The following is a 19,192-nucleotide window of genomic DNA, read 5'->3' as shown; positions in this document are numbered from 1 at the left end:
ATACAAAAGAGAGAGATCGGCTCAGAAAGTCATTTACCAGTTTAATAATGATTTGATCAGCTGTAGTTAGAAATTGCGCTGTTTTCCTCCTCTATGGGTTTATTATGTGTCTCTGTCGCCATCTTGTGAATAGACAACGTCAATTGTCTTTGTTGTGCTTAAAGACAGGCTAATGACCGCCGATGTGCTTTCTCTCTGAAAATATAAATATTTAAAATAGGTATTATGCTTATAAATAAACTGCATAGTTGCAATCTAAACGACTACATTCTCGCCTGAAAAAGCCTCAGTAGTACATTATGTTGTCCAACAGCAGCAATATTTGTCAAACTGTAGAGTGTCCTCGGCTTGTTACTGTATGTGGGTGGAGTAATACACAAGGGTGAAGGGTTAAGACGAGCGCTGTTATTTGCAGAATATCGCAAGGCTATCAGCCAATCAGATTCCAGAACCAGAAAGAACTGTTGTATAAATCCCTATATCAGATATCTAAATAGAAAATATTACTGTAACTCATTAAATGAAGGCTTAAAGAAACAACAGTGATAAACATGCACATTCACTAAGAATCATTCATTCATTCGTTTTCTTTTCGGCGTAGTTCCTTTATTAATCCGAGGTTGCCACAGTGGAATGAACCGCCAACTCATCCAGCACATGTTCTATGCAGCGGATGCCCTTCCAGCTGCAACCCGTCTCTGGGAAACATCCATACACACTCATTCACACACATACACCACGGACAATTTAGCCTACCCAATTCATCTATTGACCTTATTCTTCAATGCGGAGTGCGCGCGTTTTGCCGATTATTTTAGAACTTCCGATTCAGTTGCCTATGGGAGAAATGACTAGGAATAATATACCACAGAAAACGGTCAAACGACTTGCTCTACAAACAAGTGTTTGCATGACCATACAGACAAAGTAGAATAAGATAATAAGAGAATATCCGTTTGCAACATCAATCAGCATAACGAACTGTTTTTAACATCTAAAAATGAATGGAAGTGAATGAGACCGGAAGTCTTAAGTCAAAAATATTCAAATGGCTGCACCCGCTCGTACAAGGAGAATAAGGTGAATAGTGCATGTCTTTGGACTGTGGGGGAAACCTGAGCACCCAGGGGAAACCCACGCGAACGCTGGGAGAGCAAACTCCATACAGAAACGCCAACTGACCCACCCGAGGCTCGAACTAGCGACCTTCTTGCTATGAGGTGTCAGCACTACCTACTGCGCCACTGTGTCACCTCACTTAGAATCACCGTACGTATAATCTTGGCAGTATGAATGACCTATCTGACACTTGTGTCTCTGCAATCCATAACAAACGTTAACTTAATTGACGGTGGCTCAGTGATTAGCACTGTAACCTCAAAGCAAGAAGGTCACTGGTTCGAGTCCCAGCAGGGCCAGTTGTCATTTCTGTGTGGAGTTAGCATGTTCCCCCGTGTTGGCTTGGGTTTTCTTTGGGTGCTCCGGTTTCCCCCACAGTCCAAAGACATGCGCTGTAGGTGATTTGCAGACACTAAATTGGCCGTAGTTTATGAGAGTGTGTGAATGTTAGTGTATGGGTGTTTCCCAGTACTGGGTTGCGGCTGGAAGGGGATCCGCTGCGTAAAACATATGCTTGAATAGTTGGTGGTTCATTCCGCTGTGGTGACTCCTGATAAATAAGGAACTATGCAGACGGAAAGTGAATGAATTAACTTCACTGACGTTTCTGCCCAGATGCCAGTAATTCTGGAGAGTTCAGGAGTCTAATACTCACACAGAGAGACGTTGTGCCTCCCGTCAGCAGATGTTTCATCCTCACATGACAGTTCAAAATCTCTACGCTACATTTCAAGTCAATATTTACCTAAACAAACATCAGTCCGTAGTCTTTCTGGAGATGAGTTCTGCATCAACACTGCATCTGCTTTCGATTTGCAGTGAAAATCCTTTGAGACACTATACTATGCCCTGTGTGTCTATATTTATCCTTGTTTTGATATCATGTGTTCTTCTATATTAGGAGAAGAAGGTCCACCTGGTTGCAATGAGTGACACAATGGACGACCAATTAGCAGTGGGCTCTCAGGAGGAGGAGGAGCCAGCCATTAACCTTCCATCCACACCTCAGCAACAGCACACTGACCCCGCCTCCCCAACGGTTGCCACGACACCCGAGCCACCTCCCGCCACCTGCGGTGAGAAAGTTCTGACGGGAATCGCGCCGATTCACCATGAGTACGAGGTGAACGTTTTAAAAATGTCTTTCAGGATTTTGCAGGGTTATTGGTTCATGTTTTTTGTGGTCTAAAATGACCACAGTTGTTCATTCATTCATTTATTCATTTTCTCTTTTCGGCTTAGTCCCTTTATTAATCAGGGGTCGCCACAGTGGAATGAACCACCAACTTATCCAGCATATGTTTTATGCAGCGGATGCCCTTCCAGCTGCAACCCAACTTTCACACTCATACACTGCGGCCAATTTAGTTTCTTTAATTCACTTTAATTCTTTAATTCTTTCTTCCCTTCCTTCCTTCTTTTCCATTTTTTTTTTATTTACTTTTCCTTCCTTTTTTCCTTTTTTGATTCCCTTTTTCTTTCCTTTTTTCCTTTTTTGATTACTTTACCTACCTTTTTTCTTCCTTCATTTCCTTCCTTCCTTCCTTCCTTCCTTCCTTCTTTCATTCCTTCCTTCGTTCCTTACTTCCTTTTCTTCCATCTTTCTGTACTTTTTTCCTTCTTTCCTTTCTTTCTTCCTCTTTTTCTCTTTCTTTCTTACTTCCTTTTTTCCCTTCCATCCTTGTTTTTTCTTTTCTTCATTTCCTTCATTTTCTTCCTTCCTTCCCTCCCTCCTTCATTCCTTCTTCCCTTTCCTTCCTCCCTTCCTTCTTTCCTTCCCTTTTCCTTCCTTCATTTTTCGTTTCCTTCTTTTTTCCCTCCATCCTTCCTCCTTTCCTTCCTTTCTCTTTTCCTTTTTTCCTTCATTCTTGTTTCTTTCCTTCCTTCCTTCCTTCCTTCCTTCCTTCCTTCCTTCCTTCCTTCCTTCCCTTTTCCTTCCTTCCTTCCTTCCTTCCTTCCTTCCTTCCTTCCTCTTTTCCTTCCTTTTCCAATTTCCACCCTTTCCTTTTTTTCCATCTTTCCTTTCTTTCCTTTCCTTTCCTTCCTTCCTTCCTTCCTTCCTTCCTTCCTTCCTTCCTTCCTTTCCTTCCTTCCTTCCTTCCTTCGTCTTTTCCTTCCTTCCTTCCTTCCCTCCTTCCTTCCTTCCTTCCTTCCTTTTTTCCTTTCCTTTTTTCTATCTGTCCTTCCTTTCCTTCCTTCCCTTCTTTTCCTTCCTTCCTTCCTTCCTTCCTTCGTCTTTTTCTTCCTTCCTTCCTTTTTTCCAAGTTCCATCCTTTCCTTTTTTCCATCTTTCCTTCCTTTCTTTCCTTCCTTCCCTTCTTTTCCTTCCTTTCTTCCTTCCTTCCTTCATCTTTTCCTTCCTTCCTTCCTTTTTTCTATCCCTCCTTTCTTCCTTCCTTCCTTCCTTCCTTCCTTCCTTCATTCCTTCATTCCTTCCTTCATTCCTTTCTTCCTTATTTTCTTTCAAACACTAACACTACTGAGCTTGGTTATTTATTGAAAGTGTTTACGCCTTAACCTATGAATCCTACTAAACTTTATATTTGATACATGAAGGACTCCAAATGATCAAAATAACCAAAACTTTGCTAAAAATTTTCTGCTACAAAAGCAAAGTCTTTAGCATTCGAATATATACAATTCGAATTTGATCAATCTATCTGCATTTTAGGCCTATTTGCGCAAATAATTGCATTCAAAATAAAAGTGTGTGTTTGCATAATTTATGCTAGTGTACATTTTTATATTAATTTTGTATATAAATACAAACATACATAAATACATATATATACAAACAAAAATATTTACATATACTCACTCACTATCCTTTAGCTTAGTCCTTGAATCAACGACCACAGTGGAATGAACTACTATTGGAGCTATGGAATGCCATGATATTGCAGCCCAACCATCACATATCCACCCATATGATACACTCTGGGCATGCAACAGCCTGGGTTGTAACCTTCTTTGGGGCTTCTCCACACCGTAACTCTCCTCTCTTCCTTCTGCTGTGGTGACCCCTGAAAATTAGAGACTGAGCCAAAATTAAATGTATGAATGTGAATGTAAGTGGTCTGCTATACTATTGTAAAAATTTAATTGATTTACATTTATGATCATATAAATTCCAAGTGTGAATTGAAACGGCAACTAAGGTGTGTGTGTGTGTGTGTGTGTGTGTGTGTGTGTTTTCTGTCAGGATGGCCTTGGATATGGCATTGGAGAGCTGGTGTGGGGAAGCTGCGGGGTTTCTCCTGGTGGCCTGGACGCATCGTGTCCTGCTGGATAACGAGCCGCGGTCCAGCGGCTGAAGGCTCACGCTGGGTCATGTGGTTTGGGGACGGAAAACTGTCTATGGTGAGTCTGACGACCTATCAGCATGAGTGAAACCTGTACACATTGACATCCTTAGTAGGAAGATTGTATTATTAATTAATTATTATGATCAATATTTATTTCAATAAATGTTTTATTGTTTTTATTATTCCTTATTAGTGTTTTAAATTAATCCTATTTTATTATATTATATATTTATGTTTTGTGTCATTAATTTATTATTTTAATTAATAATCATGTTATTGTTTTTGTTATTTATTATTATTATTGTTTTATATTAATTATGTTTATTATATTTATTTTAATTTATTAATTAATAAATTTAATAATACTATCAATATTATTATATTAATTATAAGTATAATTATTATATTATTATTATATTTATAATATTTGTATTTATTATTTTACATAAATTTGTGGTGTAATTAATTTATTTTAAATTCTAATCATATTATTGTTTTATTATTTATTATTATTGTTCTATACTGATCAAAATTTTATCATATTTTATTAATTTTAGTGTTGTTAATTTATTATTTTATATTACGTATGTTTTATTATATTTTAGTATCATTTATGTATTCTTTTAATTAATAATCATTTTATTCATGTGTTATTGTTATTATTATTAATATTATTGTTTTATATTAAACATATTTTTATTATATTATATTTAATTTTTGTCATTTATTTATTGTTTAATTAATAATCATGTTATTGTTTTTATTATTTATTATTGTTTTATATTGATCATATTTTAATTTTATTATATTCATTTTGGTGTTTATTATTGTATTATTTTAATCATTTTGTTAATGTGTTATTGTTTTTATTATTTATTATTATTCTTTTATATTACTCATATTTTTATTTATTATATTATGTTCATTTTTGTTTCATGTATTTATTATTTAGATTAATAATCATGTTATTGTTTTTATTTTTTTAATCATTTTTATAATATGTATTTTTTATTTATTTTAATATATTTTTTGTATGATTTAAGTATTCTTTTAATTAATATTCATTTATTAATGTGTATTTATTTATTAATTAATATTATTATTATTTTATATATTATTATTATTATTATTATTATATTATTTTTTATTTTATATTTATTTTTTGTGTAAATCTTTTTATTATTGTGTTATTGTTGTTGTTATTTAGTATTACTTTTATAGCAATCATATTTAATTTATTATGTTTATGTTTGTATGTATTGCTTATTATTAGCATTATTATTTTATTATTTAATCCATATTTATTTTATTGTATTATTGTTTTCATTATGATCTTTTATTTAATCATATTTTCATGTATAATTTTATATTCATTTTTAGTTTTAATATTTTATTATTTATAATTTTATTAATGTGTTATTATTTTATCATTATTTATTAATATATTATATTAATCATGCTTTGTATTTTTAATTTATTACTTTAATCAATATTTTTTTTAATTAGTGTTTTTTGTTTTTATTATCATTTTATATGAATCACTGTCAGTATTATTAGCCCCTTTAAGCTATATATTCTTTCAATAGTGTACAGAACAAACCATCATAAACAATAACTTGCCTAATTACCCTATCCTGCCTAGTAAACCTAATTAACCTAGTTAAGCCTTTAAATGTCACTTTAAGCTGTATAGAAGTGTCTTGAAAAATATCTAGTCAAATATTATTCAATTCAATTCATATTTAATTGTAGAGCGCTTTTACAATGTGGATTGTGTCAAAGCAGCTTCACATAGAAGATTATAGTGAATTGAAACTGTGAAGTCCAGTTTTCAGAGATTAAGTTCAGTTCATTATGTATTGTCATCATGGCAAAGATAAAATAAATCAGTTATTAGAAATGAGTTATTAAAACTATTATATTTAGAAATGTGTTGAAAAAAATCTTCTCTCCGTTAAACAGAAATTGGGGGAAAGAATAAACAGGGGGCTAATAATTCTGACTTCAACCATATATATATATATATATATATATATATATATATCATATTAATTTTTTTATTATGTTATATTTGTGTTATTTAAAGTTTACTACTTCAATTCTTATTTAAATTATTGTGTTATTGTCTTTAATGTTTGTTATTATCATGTTAATATTTGTGTCATTGTGTTATATTTTAATCATAATTAATTAATTTTATGGTGGTTCATTCCGCTGTGGCGACCCCGGATTAATAAAAGCCAAAAAGTAAATGAATGAATAATTCATTTTAAAAATAATTAATTTAATTATATTTGTTTATGGAATGGCTGGAGTTACATTCATGTTTTTCATTATTTTACTGTCTTAATCTTTTTGTAATATTATATTGTATTATATTAATATTATTATTAATTCTTATTTGTAACATTTATTTTGATTATTTTAGTTATATTTTAATGTATTTATATTCATAATTTTATCATTTTACTTAATTTTTTTGGATATTGTCATTTGATTTGATTTATTTTAATACATTTTAATACATTATTATCTTAATTAACATAATTTATTTTATTTGTATTCATAAATTATAAATGTTAGTATCAACCTTTTATGCTAGACTATATTTTGTATTTTGTCTAATGATAAATAATTAATTGTATTTTTATTGAATTTTTATTGTATTATTATATATTATATTTGTCATTTTTATCATTTCAATTTGTCAAGTGTTGATAACAGGCATGCCAGTAATCCCCGTCTCTTCTCAGGTGTGTGTGGAAAAGCTGCTCCCCTTGAGTGCGTTTTCCAGAATCTTTCATCAAACCACCTACAACAAACAGCCCATCTACAGAAAAGCCATCTTTCAAGTTTTACTGGCAAGTCATGCATAAGCAAACACATTTCTCTATCATCTAACGGTGTTGTGAGCACTCCACTGAAGACATTCATTAGCCTACATATTTAACTAATTGTTCGTTAAGGGCAAAGATGTGTTTCTAAATTCAGTTCTAATTTCCAGCAAACTAATAAATAAACGATAATAATTGTAATAATAATTGAATAAAAGTAATAATAATAAAATAAAATAATATAAATAATAATAATAAAAGTGTGGTCAAACAACTGAGTTATATCCAAACACACATCCTGTTTTTATGCTCCATGTGGCCCAAAACCCAACAAGTGGACAAATCTAACTCGTTTTTTTAAACAAATATAAATATGCAAATGAGTTCAGATGCAAAAGCCGCTAAACGCCATTTCTGCTAAAAATAATGCTTTAGGCACGTACTACATGTTCAACAAATGGTTGTTTGAAATCCTCTAAATCCCAGCGTCAGCGCATTCAGAAATAACAGTTTGTTCACAAAAGCCGCTAATCGCCACTTGCCTTTGACAGCTAAAGCCGCTATATCCTGAGAACCAATCAGAAGGCGCGAATCAAATCAGTTGCATTATAAGAAACAGAAAACAGGCTGTACAGTCGGAACTGTAGCATGCATTCATAACCTTTATTTGCGCAACGCTACTTTGAATGAGTCTGATTTACTATACAATAAATGGCAACTCCATTTCACGAAAGACGAAGTTAAGATGCTGTTCTTTTATCCCACATGGATGCTATGAGGATAAACAAGAGATGAAATGGAGACCAAGACCTTGAGTATGGTGAGAATGAATGAATGACCGCTCATTTTTTGCCCAGTAGGCCTACCTTGTGTTTTATTTGCTAATGCAAGCTATGTTTTAAAAGATAAATATAATGTATAAAACTATACATTATTTATATTACTTTAATAAATTATATATATATATATATATATATTGTAATGGACAATGCACAGATATTGATGTTTTTACACCACATTACTTGAATCTAACAAGCTTGTTTACGTTCCTCTACTTACATTAAATCCAAATGTTATTGATTAATGCACTTGACAGATTTCATTCATTCATTTTACTTCTGCTTAGTCCCTGGTTTATCAGGGGTTATCACAGCGGAATGAACCGCTACTTACTTGACAGATGTATTTTTTATTTCAGGTGGTTTGTGTAATGTGTTTTATGTTTGGTAAAATAATCTCTAATTGCATCTTTCGTGATTTTTCAACTAATTACATTGTCCTGTGTCAATAGGTGGATTTAGAGGTTTTTGCAAAAAAAGCAGATGTGGATTTAGCTGGTTTTGACGCAAAAGAAAATTTACCTTGTTAAAAAACAGAGAATTGTCTAAAGTGACATTTATGAAAAAATATATATTTTATTTACTAGCTAATACCCTTATTACTACATATAAAATTAAACTTCTGAAACTAATCAGAGGAGCCTGATAGAAAATACTCATTTACAAGAAAAGAGGTCTGGTGGATTTAGAGGCTTATTCAAATGTTACTACTAATAATAACATTATACAACTGCAAGTAGTCATGAATAAACTGAAAAAAGCCCCCCGACATGAAAGCATGCAGGTACTGTAGTGGTTTTAATATTTATGTAGAAAATATAAATTTTTGTAACATTTTAATCCTTTAAATGTAAAGATATTTGTATATTGCTGTACATCCTGTGTGTATTATGCATTGTGTAAGTGTTTGGACCTGCATAGGTGCATTACTAACGCTCTCAGCGCTGCACTTTAGACCAGGTTTTAGTCAATGACGCAGTCTATTTTTTAATAGTAACCTGCCAACAATGCGCCTTAACACACTTAACTTTCCAGACCAGCACACCCATGAGTCCACAAAGTGGCGTAAATGGATTTGCCATTTAAACTATGTTGCGCAAAACGTGAAAATTACAGTTGCGCTGGTCTGAAAATAGCAACAAATTGCGTCAAACACGTCTTGCGTCTTATTGTGCTGCGTGTATGATAGGGGCGCTATAAGTAAAAAGGTGCACTTTAATTTTGAATGGTGACACCAACAGACATCACCAAATATAAATCAAAGGTAGGAATTTCTCGTACAGAGCTTCATTTCAGCTGTCAAGGGTTATAAAATGTATATCGACTCTATATCAGAAGTCAAGTTAACAAGTTAAGTTTTAACTAAAATTGAATGATCTTATATATTTTTTAATAGTTCAGTTAGACGGCATGCTTTCACTTTCGTTTTCGACTTAAAACACTTTTACCAGTAGGAATGATATCTCTACTCATTCGCTCTTCTAATAGCCGTTTATATGCCTGTTACAAGTCTACAATGCACTGTGATATAGCCTGGTATATAGTTCGGTAGTTTAGAAATGCATTGCTTTCTTACTACAACCAAACCGATGTACAAGTCAATTCAAACCGAGCCGAGACCACCTCATTGTGTGAAAGCACTCTTAATATTAATTTTTTTAACTATGTCTGTCAGTGTTTTATTCATGCATCATTATGTGTTTTGTTGGGTTCAGACAGGGGGTTTGCGTGCAGGTAAACCATTCCCTCACTGTGAGTACATGAACTATACCCCTGAGGGAAAGATGGAGGAGAATGAGACACAGGCGCAGCAGATGATTGAGTGGGCCAGCACTGGGTTTCTGCCCTCTGGGCCAAAAGGCCTGGAGCCACCACCAGGTACTGTTTATTATTATATTAACATATGATTGATCAAGCACTCAGTCTCTAGACCCCAGAGTTGGTCATTGTTTAAAATTTGTCATTGAAATTAATAATATGTGAAATAATATATGTAATATAATATATGTATATATACAAAATCTAACAGATGGCGCTCTAGACTAGTTTTGAACACCAGATGGAGCTCTAGGCTAGTTTTGAACAGCAGATGGCGCTCTAGACTAGATTTGAACAGCAGATGGAGCTCTAGGCTAGTTTTGAACACCAGATGGAGCTCTAGGCTAGTTTTGAACAGCAGATGGCGCTCTAGACTAGATTTGAACAGCAGATGGAGCTCTAGGTTAGTTTTGAACTGCAGATGGCACTCTAGGCTAGTTTTGAACAGCAAATGGTGCTCTAGACTAGTTTTGAACAGCAGATGGTGCTCTAGGCTAATTTTGAACAGCAGATTGAGCTCTAGGCTAGTGTTTGCTATACCTTTGATATTAAAACAAATGTGTGTGTGTGTGTGTGTGTGTGTGTGCGTGTGTGTGTGCGTGTGTGTGTGTGCGTGTGTGTGTGTGTGTGTGTGTGTGTGTTGTAGCGGAGCGGAATCCATACACTGAGGTTTATCCAGAGATGTGGGAGCCTGAAGCTGCTTCATACACGGCTCCACCCCCTGCCAAGAAACCCCGGAAGAACAGTGTCGAGAAGACCAAAATCAAGGAGATCATTGATGAAGGAACCCGAGGTATCACACACACACACCACTCACAAACACACACATCCAAAATCAGAGAGATCATTGGTGAAGGGAACTCAGGTTATCACACACACACTCACTTACGCGTGATGCAGCCATTGCTGACCACATGTTTTGTTTCCTCAGAGAGACTCATGTTAGAGGTCAAACAGAAGTGTCGCAATATGGAAGGTGAGTTTGATGTTAAATGTAAATCTGAAAGTCTCTGCTTGTGTTGAATCAAACTTAGCTGAATCAGCATCCAGATTACTGACAGTGTTTAGTGCAGGCATCAAAATAGTTCACTGTGTGAAGTGGTGAGTGCAGATCTGTGTATTAGAAATACTTAGGGATTATACTACTAACATAATATAAAAACTAAATAGTTTTTTATCAAACTTATCTATCTTGCTATTCAAAAAATAAGTTGAGCAATTAAAGGGTGGTATTATCTTTTAAACTTGAGTTGATGTGTAATGTATCTGTGTGAACATAAACAACATCTTTGAATGTAAGACGCTCAAAGTTCAGTGCAAAGGGAGACATTGGCTTTTACTGAGTTAGTTTAACAAAGCCTACAGCGAACGAAGTTTGGGGACTACAATAAATACATTGGCATTTTTTCAGGTTGGCCAAGCTACCTGAAAGCTTGGGCTAGAAGTGAATGCCCACTCGAGGTGAAAGAGATCACGACACCAACCTCATGCCATTCTACACATTATAATCCTCTGAATAATGAGTGTCCGATTGCGTTGCTCTTCTGAAGTAATCCACAACTTTGTCTTAATTGTGTATTCATAAATAACAGTGACTTTTTCAAGTTTATGGGCGTTTGTGTAGTTCCTGTCATGTGATGTGCTTTGGATGACGGACTGTACCTCGTGTTAGTTACGATACAAAACCAAACTATATTTGTTTTCAAGTGTAGTTGATTCATTCAAAAATATAATTCCAAGCTTTATCTGGATATACTGGAAAGTATGTTACAACCTTATTCTAAATGGATTAATTCATTTATTTTCTCTAAATTCTACACACAATACCCCATAATGGACAATTTTAAGTTTTTAAATTGTTGCAAATTTATTAAAAAAGCTGAAAAATCACATGTACATCACTAGTCACAGTCTTTGCTCAATATTTTGTTGATGCACCTTTGGCAGCAATTACAGCCTCAAGTCCTTTTTGAATATGATGACACAAGCTTGGCACACCTGTCTTTGGGAGTTTTGCCCAGTCCTCTTTGCTGTACCTCTCAAGCTCTATCAGGTTGGATGGGAAGCGACGGTGTACTGCCATTTTCAGATATCTCCAGAGATGTTCAATAGGATTTAGCTCTGGGCTCTGGCTGGGCCACTCAAGGACATTCACAGAAGCCACTCCATTGATATTTGGCAGTGTGCCTTGGGTCATTGTCCTGCTGGAAGATGAACTGTTATCCCAGTCTGAGGTCAAGAGGTTTTCATTCAGGATGTCTCTGTACATTGCTCTCAGACAGAGTGACCATCAGGTTATTGATCCCCTCCCTGACTAAGGCCCTTCTCCCCTGATCTAGGAAGAGCCTGGTGGTTCCAAACATCTTGCACTTACGAATGATGGAGGTCACTGTGCTCATTGGAACTTTCAGAGCAGCAGTAACCTTCCCCGGCCTTGTGCCTCGAGACAATCCTACCTCTGAGGTTTACAGACAATTCCTTTGTCTTCATGCTTGGTTTGTGCTTTGACATGCACTGTCAACCCTGGGACCTTATATAGACAGGTGTATGCCTTTTCAAGTCAAGTCCAATCAACTGAATTTACCACAGGTGAACTCCAATTAAGCTGCTGAAACATCTTAAGAATGATCAGTGGAAACAGAATGTACCTGAGCTCCATTTAGAGCTTCACGGCAAAGGCTTTTTTCACATTGTCATTATGGGGCATTGTGTGCAGAATTAAGAGTAAATAAATAAATTAATATATTTTGGAATAAGGCTTTAACATAAAAATGTGGAAAAAGTGAAGCGCTATCAATACTTTCCGGATGCACTCTATTTCTTATGTGTTTCTTGCACACAACGGAAGGTTAACTTAAGAAGGATAGAAAAAACAGATTTCCATATTTTTTGTTCCTACTGTAGACATAAATGGCTACTTTTTTCCCCAACATTCTTCAGAAAATCTGTGTGTGTGTGTGTGTGTGTGTGTGTGTGTGGGTGTGTGTGTGTGTGTGTGTGTGTGTGTTCAATAGAGGAAAGAAATTCATAAACATTTAGATCTACTTGAGTAGATGGTGACCCAGGAGGCACACAACATCATAAGACGTTAGTATTAGGTTAGGTTTAGATTATGATGTCATGTGACCAAAATTCAATGTCAAGCCAGCATCTAAGGACGATGTTATTTTGACGTCCAAAAATGACGTCAAATTACGTTGATACTTGGTTGATTTTAGGCTGTGTTGGAAAGAAACCAAAATCCAACATTGGATTGATGTCATAGTGGTAACGTCCACACAAAGTCAAGGTGTAACTTGATTTACGTTGATATTTGGTTGATTTTAGGTTGATTTTAGGTTGGACGTTGGACATTGACATCGGCCCTGGCGTTGGGTTCTGACGTCAACCCGATTTTCATTCAAACAAAATCCAACGTCCCCCACTATGTTGAGGTACAATGTCAATATGACATTATATTGACGTCCTCTGCCTGCAGGGGAGGAAATGTTCTGTTTAAGGTGAAACTATGCCTTTAATAATGTGACAGTAGCATGCTGTTCCTCATATGGTGATCGAGTGGTTTTTGTGTGCAGATATCTGTATTTCCTGTGGAAGTCTGAACGTTGCACTTGAGCACCCTCTGTTTGTCGGTGCAATGTGCCAGAGCTGCAAGGTACACACACACACTCACACACATTTGATTTTGTGAATTGTGGGGACATTTCATAGTTTCTGCTTGTTTTTATACTGTACAAACTAGGCTGCACAATATTGCAAAAGTTGGACATTGCGATATATTGCGGCTGGAAGGGCAACCGCTGCATAAAACCTATGCCGAAATAGTTTGGTGGTTCATTCAGCTGTGGCGACCCCTGATAAAATCAGAGACTAAGCCGAAGGAAAATAAATGAATGTCTCAAAACATGCACACAGTTTCCCTGTAAGGGGAAGGGCAATAAAAAATATGGTTTGAACAGTACAAAAAAGCAATGGAAGGCTATGTGTCCAGCTGTCAGTGTTCTGTACTCTGATTGGTACTGAGGTTTCTGTGTTGTTGCTGGTCTTCAGAACAGCTTTCTGGAGTGTGCATATCAGTATGATGAGGACGGCTATCAGTCTTTCTGCACCATCTGCTGTGGAGGAAGAGAAGTGCTCATGTGCGGAAACAACAACTGCTGCAGGTCAGTGTCAGTCTGTGGCCATGAGTGTGAAAATACACTGTTTTCATTTCAAGTCAAGTCCAGCTTTTTTAATATTTATATTTAACAAATTAATACAGTTGAAGTCAGAATTATTAGCTCCTCTGTATATTTTTCCTCTAATTTCTGATTAACTGGAAATTTCTTTCAACACATTTCTAAATATAATAGTTTTAATAACTCATTTCTAATGACTGATTTATTTTATCCTTAAAAATTTAAAGGCTTAACTGGGTTACTTAGGCAAGTTAGGGTAATTAGACAAGTCATTGTATAATGATGGTTTTACACACATGCACCCACCCACACACACAGCTACCTAAGCGGGACGGCGATCAGCAGACACAGCGGCATGTGGGTATGTGTGTGTGTTACTTACTGTATGTCTGTGTGTGTGTTTGTGTAGCACAGAGGATAAAAGTAAAAAATGCTGACTTGGCTTTTTTTGCATAAGTGTGTGTGTGTGTTGTTTTTGCTTAAGTGTGTGTGTTGCTTTAAACCATAAGTGTAGAGACTTGCTAGCTTCTTGGGGTGCAGACTGTGCAGTGTATATTACATGCTCTATAGTATTAAAACACAGTGTGTGCAACAGTTTGCATTGCCGGTGATCACTGTGTGACGCTGTAGTGTGCTGAATAATGAGCTTGTTATATTTTGCACGTGGAGTTATGTTGGAAATAGTTGCGTGTTAAAGTAGTTTTACTCAGGAAGTCTGGATAAGGTTATTAATCCCAGTTGATTCCATTGATGTCATCTGAATAGAAATAGAAGGTCAAGTCAGTGCAGTACATTGTTGGGTCTTATGTAGTGTACATGCTTTGTTAAAGAGACAGTTCATCCAAAAATAGAAAAGGTTGTCATCATTTACTCACTATTCACTGCGTAAAACACATGCTGAAATAATTGGTGGTTCATTCCGCTGTGGTGACCCCATATAAACAAGGGACTAAGCCGAAGGAAAATGAAGGAGTTGACTTGCTCCAAACCAATTGTTGAATATAAATTGAAGAATGTTGGAAACCTGTAACCACTGACTTTCATTAATATGTGTTTGTCCTACCATTGAAGTCGGTGGTTACCGATTTCGGACATTTCTCAAATTATCTTCTTTTGTGTTCAACAGAAGTAAAATAAAATGGTTTGACGATAATTTGACGGTGCAATCAAAGTTTCGTTTAACTGCTAGTGGGTGTTTCCCAGTACTGGGTTACGGCTGGAAGGGCATTCGCTGTGTAAAACATATGCTGGAATAGTTGGCGGTTCATTCCACTGTGGCGACCCCTGATAAATCAGGGACGAAGCCGAAGGAAAATGAATGAATGAATGTACTCACTCTTGTCTTGCTGCAAACCAATTGTTGAATGTATATTTAAGAATGTTGCAAACCTGTAACCATTGACTTCCATTAGTATGTGTTTGTCCTACTATTAAAGTCAATGGTTACCGATTTCTGACATTTTTCAAAATATCTTCTTGTGTTTAACAGAACTAATAAAATGGTTTCGAAAAGTCAAGGGTGAGTAAATGACGTTCATTTTTGGGTGAACTGTCTCTTTAAATGTTGATGGTCATCTGTTAGTCATGTTAGTAATACTTTGCATTTAACTCTGCTTTAGAAAGTCTTATAATTTAATGGTGCAATTAAATCTTTGTTTAGCTAAAGGGGTTGTTTCCTAGTACTGGGTGTGTTGTGGCTGGAAGGGCATCTGCTGTTTAAAACATGTACTGCAATAGCTGGCGGTTCATTCTGCTGTGGTGACCCCTGATAAATAAGAGACTAAGCCAAAGGAGAATGAATGAATTTACTCACTCTAACTTGCTCCAAACCAATTGTTGAATATATATTGAAGAATATTAGAAAACCTGTAACCATTGATTTCCATTAGTATGTGTTTGTCCTACTAGTGAATTCAATGGTTACCGATTTCTGACATTTTTCAAAATATCTTCTTTTGTGTCCAGCTGTATTAAAATAAAATAAAATGGTTTAGAAAAAGTCCAGAGTGAGTGAATTGTGTTCATTTTTTGGGGTGAACTGTCTCTTTAAATGTTGTGGGTCATCTGTGTATTCTTTAGAAGTCATGTTAGTAATACTCTGCATTCAATTCTGCTTTAGAAAGTCTTTGACAGTGCAAGCAAGCTTTCAGTTATCTGAAACTGAAAAAACAGCAATGTTATGACTGATTTTTGTATGTATATGATGTTGTATCTGCACAAAATGCTACTATATAAATATAATTGGGGGAAAAATCATTTCAGTCATCGTAATAGAGATGAAAAGCAAATTTGAGACAGTATATAGTGCTGTCATTTGTGTGTCTGATATTAAAAAACAAACTGCACACCATAATTGCTGGTGGATGAGGAGATCCCCCCCAAAAAAAATGTGTTAAAATGCTTTGTGTCCAGAAAACTGTTATATAAATGTAAGGAATTATTAATTATTGTTATAATTAAAGGGACAGTTCACTCAAAACTGAACATTCTGTCATTATTTACTCTCCCTTTACTTGTGTCTAACATATTTGACTTTCTTCTGTTGAGCACAAAAGAAGATATTTTGAAGAATGCTGGAGGCTACCACCTATTGACTCCCATAGTATTTTTTTCCCTAATATTTAAGTAGGTGAAGCAGCATTTTTCAAAATATCTTCTTCTGTGTTCAACAGAAGGGAGAATAGGAGAATCAATGGTTTTCATTTTTGGGTGAATTATCCCTTTACAAAAGAAGTAGCATTTGTATAGCATCAGTGACATCACTATCTATTGCCAGCCCAGTTAATGGTGATGTCACTTTTGAAAGAACGTTCCTATAGTCTGCCATTGTTTTTATTGGTTGCCAAGCACTCACACATGCCTATAAGCAAAATGTTTTAAATGTGTAAATCAGCCTATCAAAATGATTTCTAAGGGATCATGTGATATTGACAGTAATGATGCTGACAATTCAATATTTCAATTTAATTATGTACTTTTGTAAATTGTACAAATATTTCAAAGTTTGTTACTGTTTTGTACTGAGCAATACAGACTCCTTTCTAGCTGCTTCACCCGAAAGGATGACATTTGTATAGACATGAGAGACTTTGGGGTCAGGGTGAGGTTGGGGTCAGAGGTCGTTCATGCCCGGGTCATGATCATAAAGCTCTCAGCTCTTGAAACTCGTCATAAAGCTGGGGGGTGAGGGGTCAGAGGGCATGTTCGGGTCATAACGGGATGTTCACACACTTGAGATGAGACGATTCTGTATGCAGAAACACTGTCGCCATTCATAGAAGGTTTAAGCGTTGAGTTCTGAAGTGTCGGTGTACACTACCTGACAAAAGTCTTGTCTCCTATCTGAGTTTTATGAACAACAAATAATACCTTGACTTCTAGTTGATCATTTGGTATCAGAAGTGGCTTATATGAAAGGCAAAGGCCTCTAGATTATGCTTATTTTACCACAATAGAATATGATCATGCCTTGATTTTTATTATTTAATTAGGACAGTAAGGTCTGACTTTGCTAAGACAAAAGTCTTGTCACTCAACAGAAATAATGTCCAGTATAGAATATAAAGTCACGCTGCCGTGGAAACAGAATGAATATTGTGTCTGACTCCATCATGAGCTTGGAGGACTGCATCCATACATCTCTGCAATGACTCAAATCACTGATTAATAAAGTCATCTGGAATGGCAAAGAAAGCGTTCCTGCAGGACTCCCAGAGTTCATCAAGATTCTTTGGATTCATCTTCAATGCCTCCTCCTTCATCTCACCCCAGACATGCTCAATAATGTTCATGTCTGGTGACTGGGCTGGCCAATCCTGGAGCATCTTGAACTTCTTCACTTTCAGGAACTTTGATGTGGAGGCTGAAGTATGAGAAGGAGCGCTATCCTGCTGAAGAATTTGCCCTCTCCTGTGCTTTGTAATGTAACGGGCAGCACAAATGTCTTGATACCTCAGGCTGTTGATGTTGCCATCCACTCTGCAGATCTCTCACACGCCCCCATACTGAATGCAACTCCAAACCATGATTTTTCCTTCAGCAAACTTTCTCAGAGAATCTTGAGTCTACGCAGATTCCAGTAGGTCTTCAGCAGTATTTGTGATCATTGGATGCAGTTCAACAGATGATTTATCTGATAAATCTGCCACTTTTCCAAATGATCAACTAGAAGTCAAGTTATTATTTAGTGCTCTTACAACTGGGAACGAGGACAAGACATTTCTCAGGTAGTGTAGTGCATCAGGAAATTAAATAATCTGTTGAAAACCGCATTTCCCATGGTGCACTGGGCTGTTTGCCAGGGCCTGCTGGGTAACCAACACAACCACTAGTCATAGAGACACGACTAGAAAGGGACAGCGAATCTGCTGCAGAACCTACTATTTGGGGAGTATTTTCAGGTATGTTTCGGTTTCTCAGGCAGCATCGCATGTATTAATGATGAATGATGCGTTCCCAGAATGCATTGCTCAGGGAAGGTCTTTATGTTTGGAAACGGATTGTTGTGCACAATATTTTTGGATTCGTGCATCATGATTGTGTTATTTTGGAGCAGGAGGAGGCAGAATAATCGTGAAAATGAATGATGGTTACTGTGATATAAGTAAGTTCATTGATTGATTCCGGAGGGGTGGCACGGTGTTAAGTGGTTTAACACTTCAAGAATTATTTTTAATATATTTCCCAAATGATGTTTACCAGAAGCAATGAAATTTTACAACCAGTATGTCTGATAATATTGTTCTTCTGGAGAAAGTCTTATTTGGTTTATTTCGACTAGAATAAAGCAGTTTTAAAATATTTTGAAAACCTATTTTAAATATTATTAGACCTGTTAAGCATATATTTATTTTTTGATTGTGTGCAGAAGAAACTACTGTTTATACAATGAGACTTCCCTAATTACCTAATTAAGCCTTTGAATGTCACTTTAAGCTGAATACTAGTATCTTGAAAAAATCTAGTCAATATTTTACGGTCATCATGCAAAGATAAATAAATCAGTTATTAGAAATGAGTTATTACATCTGTTTATGTTAAGAAATATGTTTGAAGAAATTTTTTTTTCCGGTAAAACAGAAATTGGGGGGAAAAGGGGT

The 19,192-nt window shown here is 35.7% G+C and overlaps 1 protein-coding gene across 1 annotated transcript in view; it reads left to right on the top strand.

Annotated features, from left to right (window-relative positions):
- LOC130247542 (DNA (cytosine-5)-methyltransferase 3A-like) overlaps positions 1-7,267 on the top strand; it is an 83,744-nt gene extending 76,477 nt beyond the window's left edge. The window contains exons 7-9 of the mRNA XM_056480824.1: positions 2,021-2,242; positions 4,322-4,479; positions 7,178-7,267. Of these exons, the coding sequence (XP_056336799.1) occupies positions 2,021-2,242; positions 4,322-4,411 (312 nt within the window). The 3' untranslated portion in view covers positions 4,412-4,479; positions 7,178-7,267. The remainder of the gene's footprint in view (positions 1-2,020; positions 2,243-4,321; positions 4,480-7,177) is intronic.
- Positions 7,268-19,192: the final 11,925 nt, after the last annotated feature.

This window comes from Danio aesculapii, chromosome 20, assembly GCF_903798145.1.
Source record: "Danio aesculapii chromosome 20, fDanAes4.1, whole genome shotgun sequence".
NCBI lineage: Eukaryota > Metazoa > Chordata > Actinopteri > Cypriniformes > Danionidae > Danio > Danio aesculapii.
The sequence above is the reverse complement of the archived record's forward strand: the minus strand, read 5'-3'. Positions and strand labels throughout refer to the sequence as shown.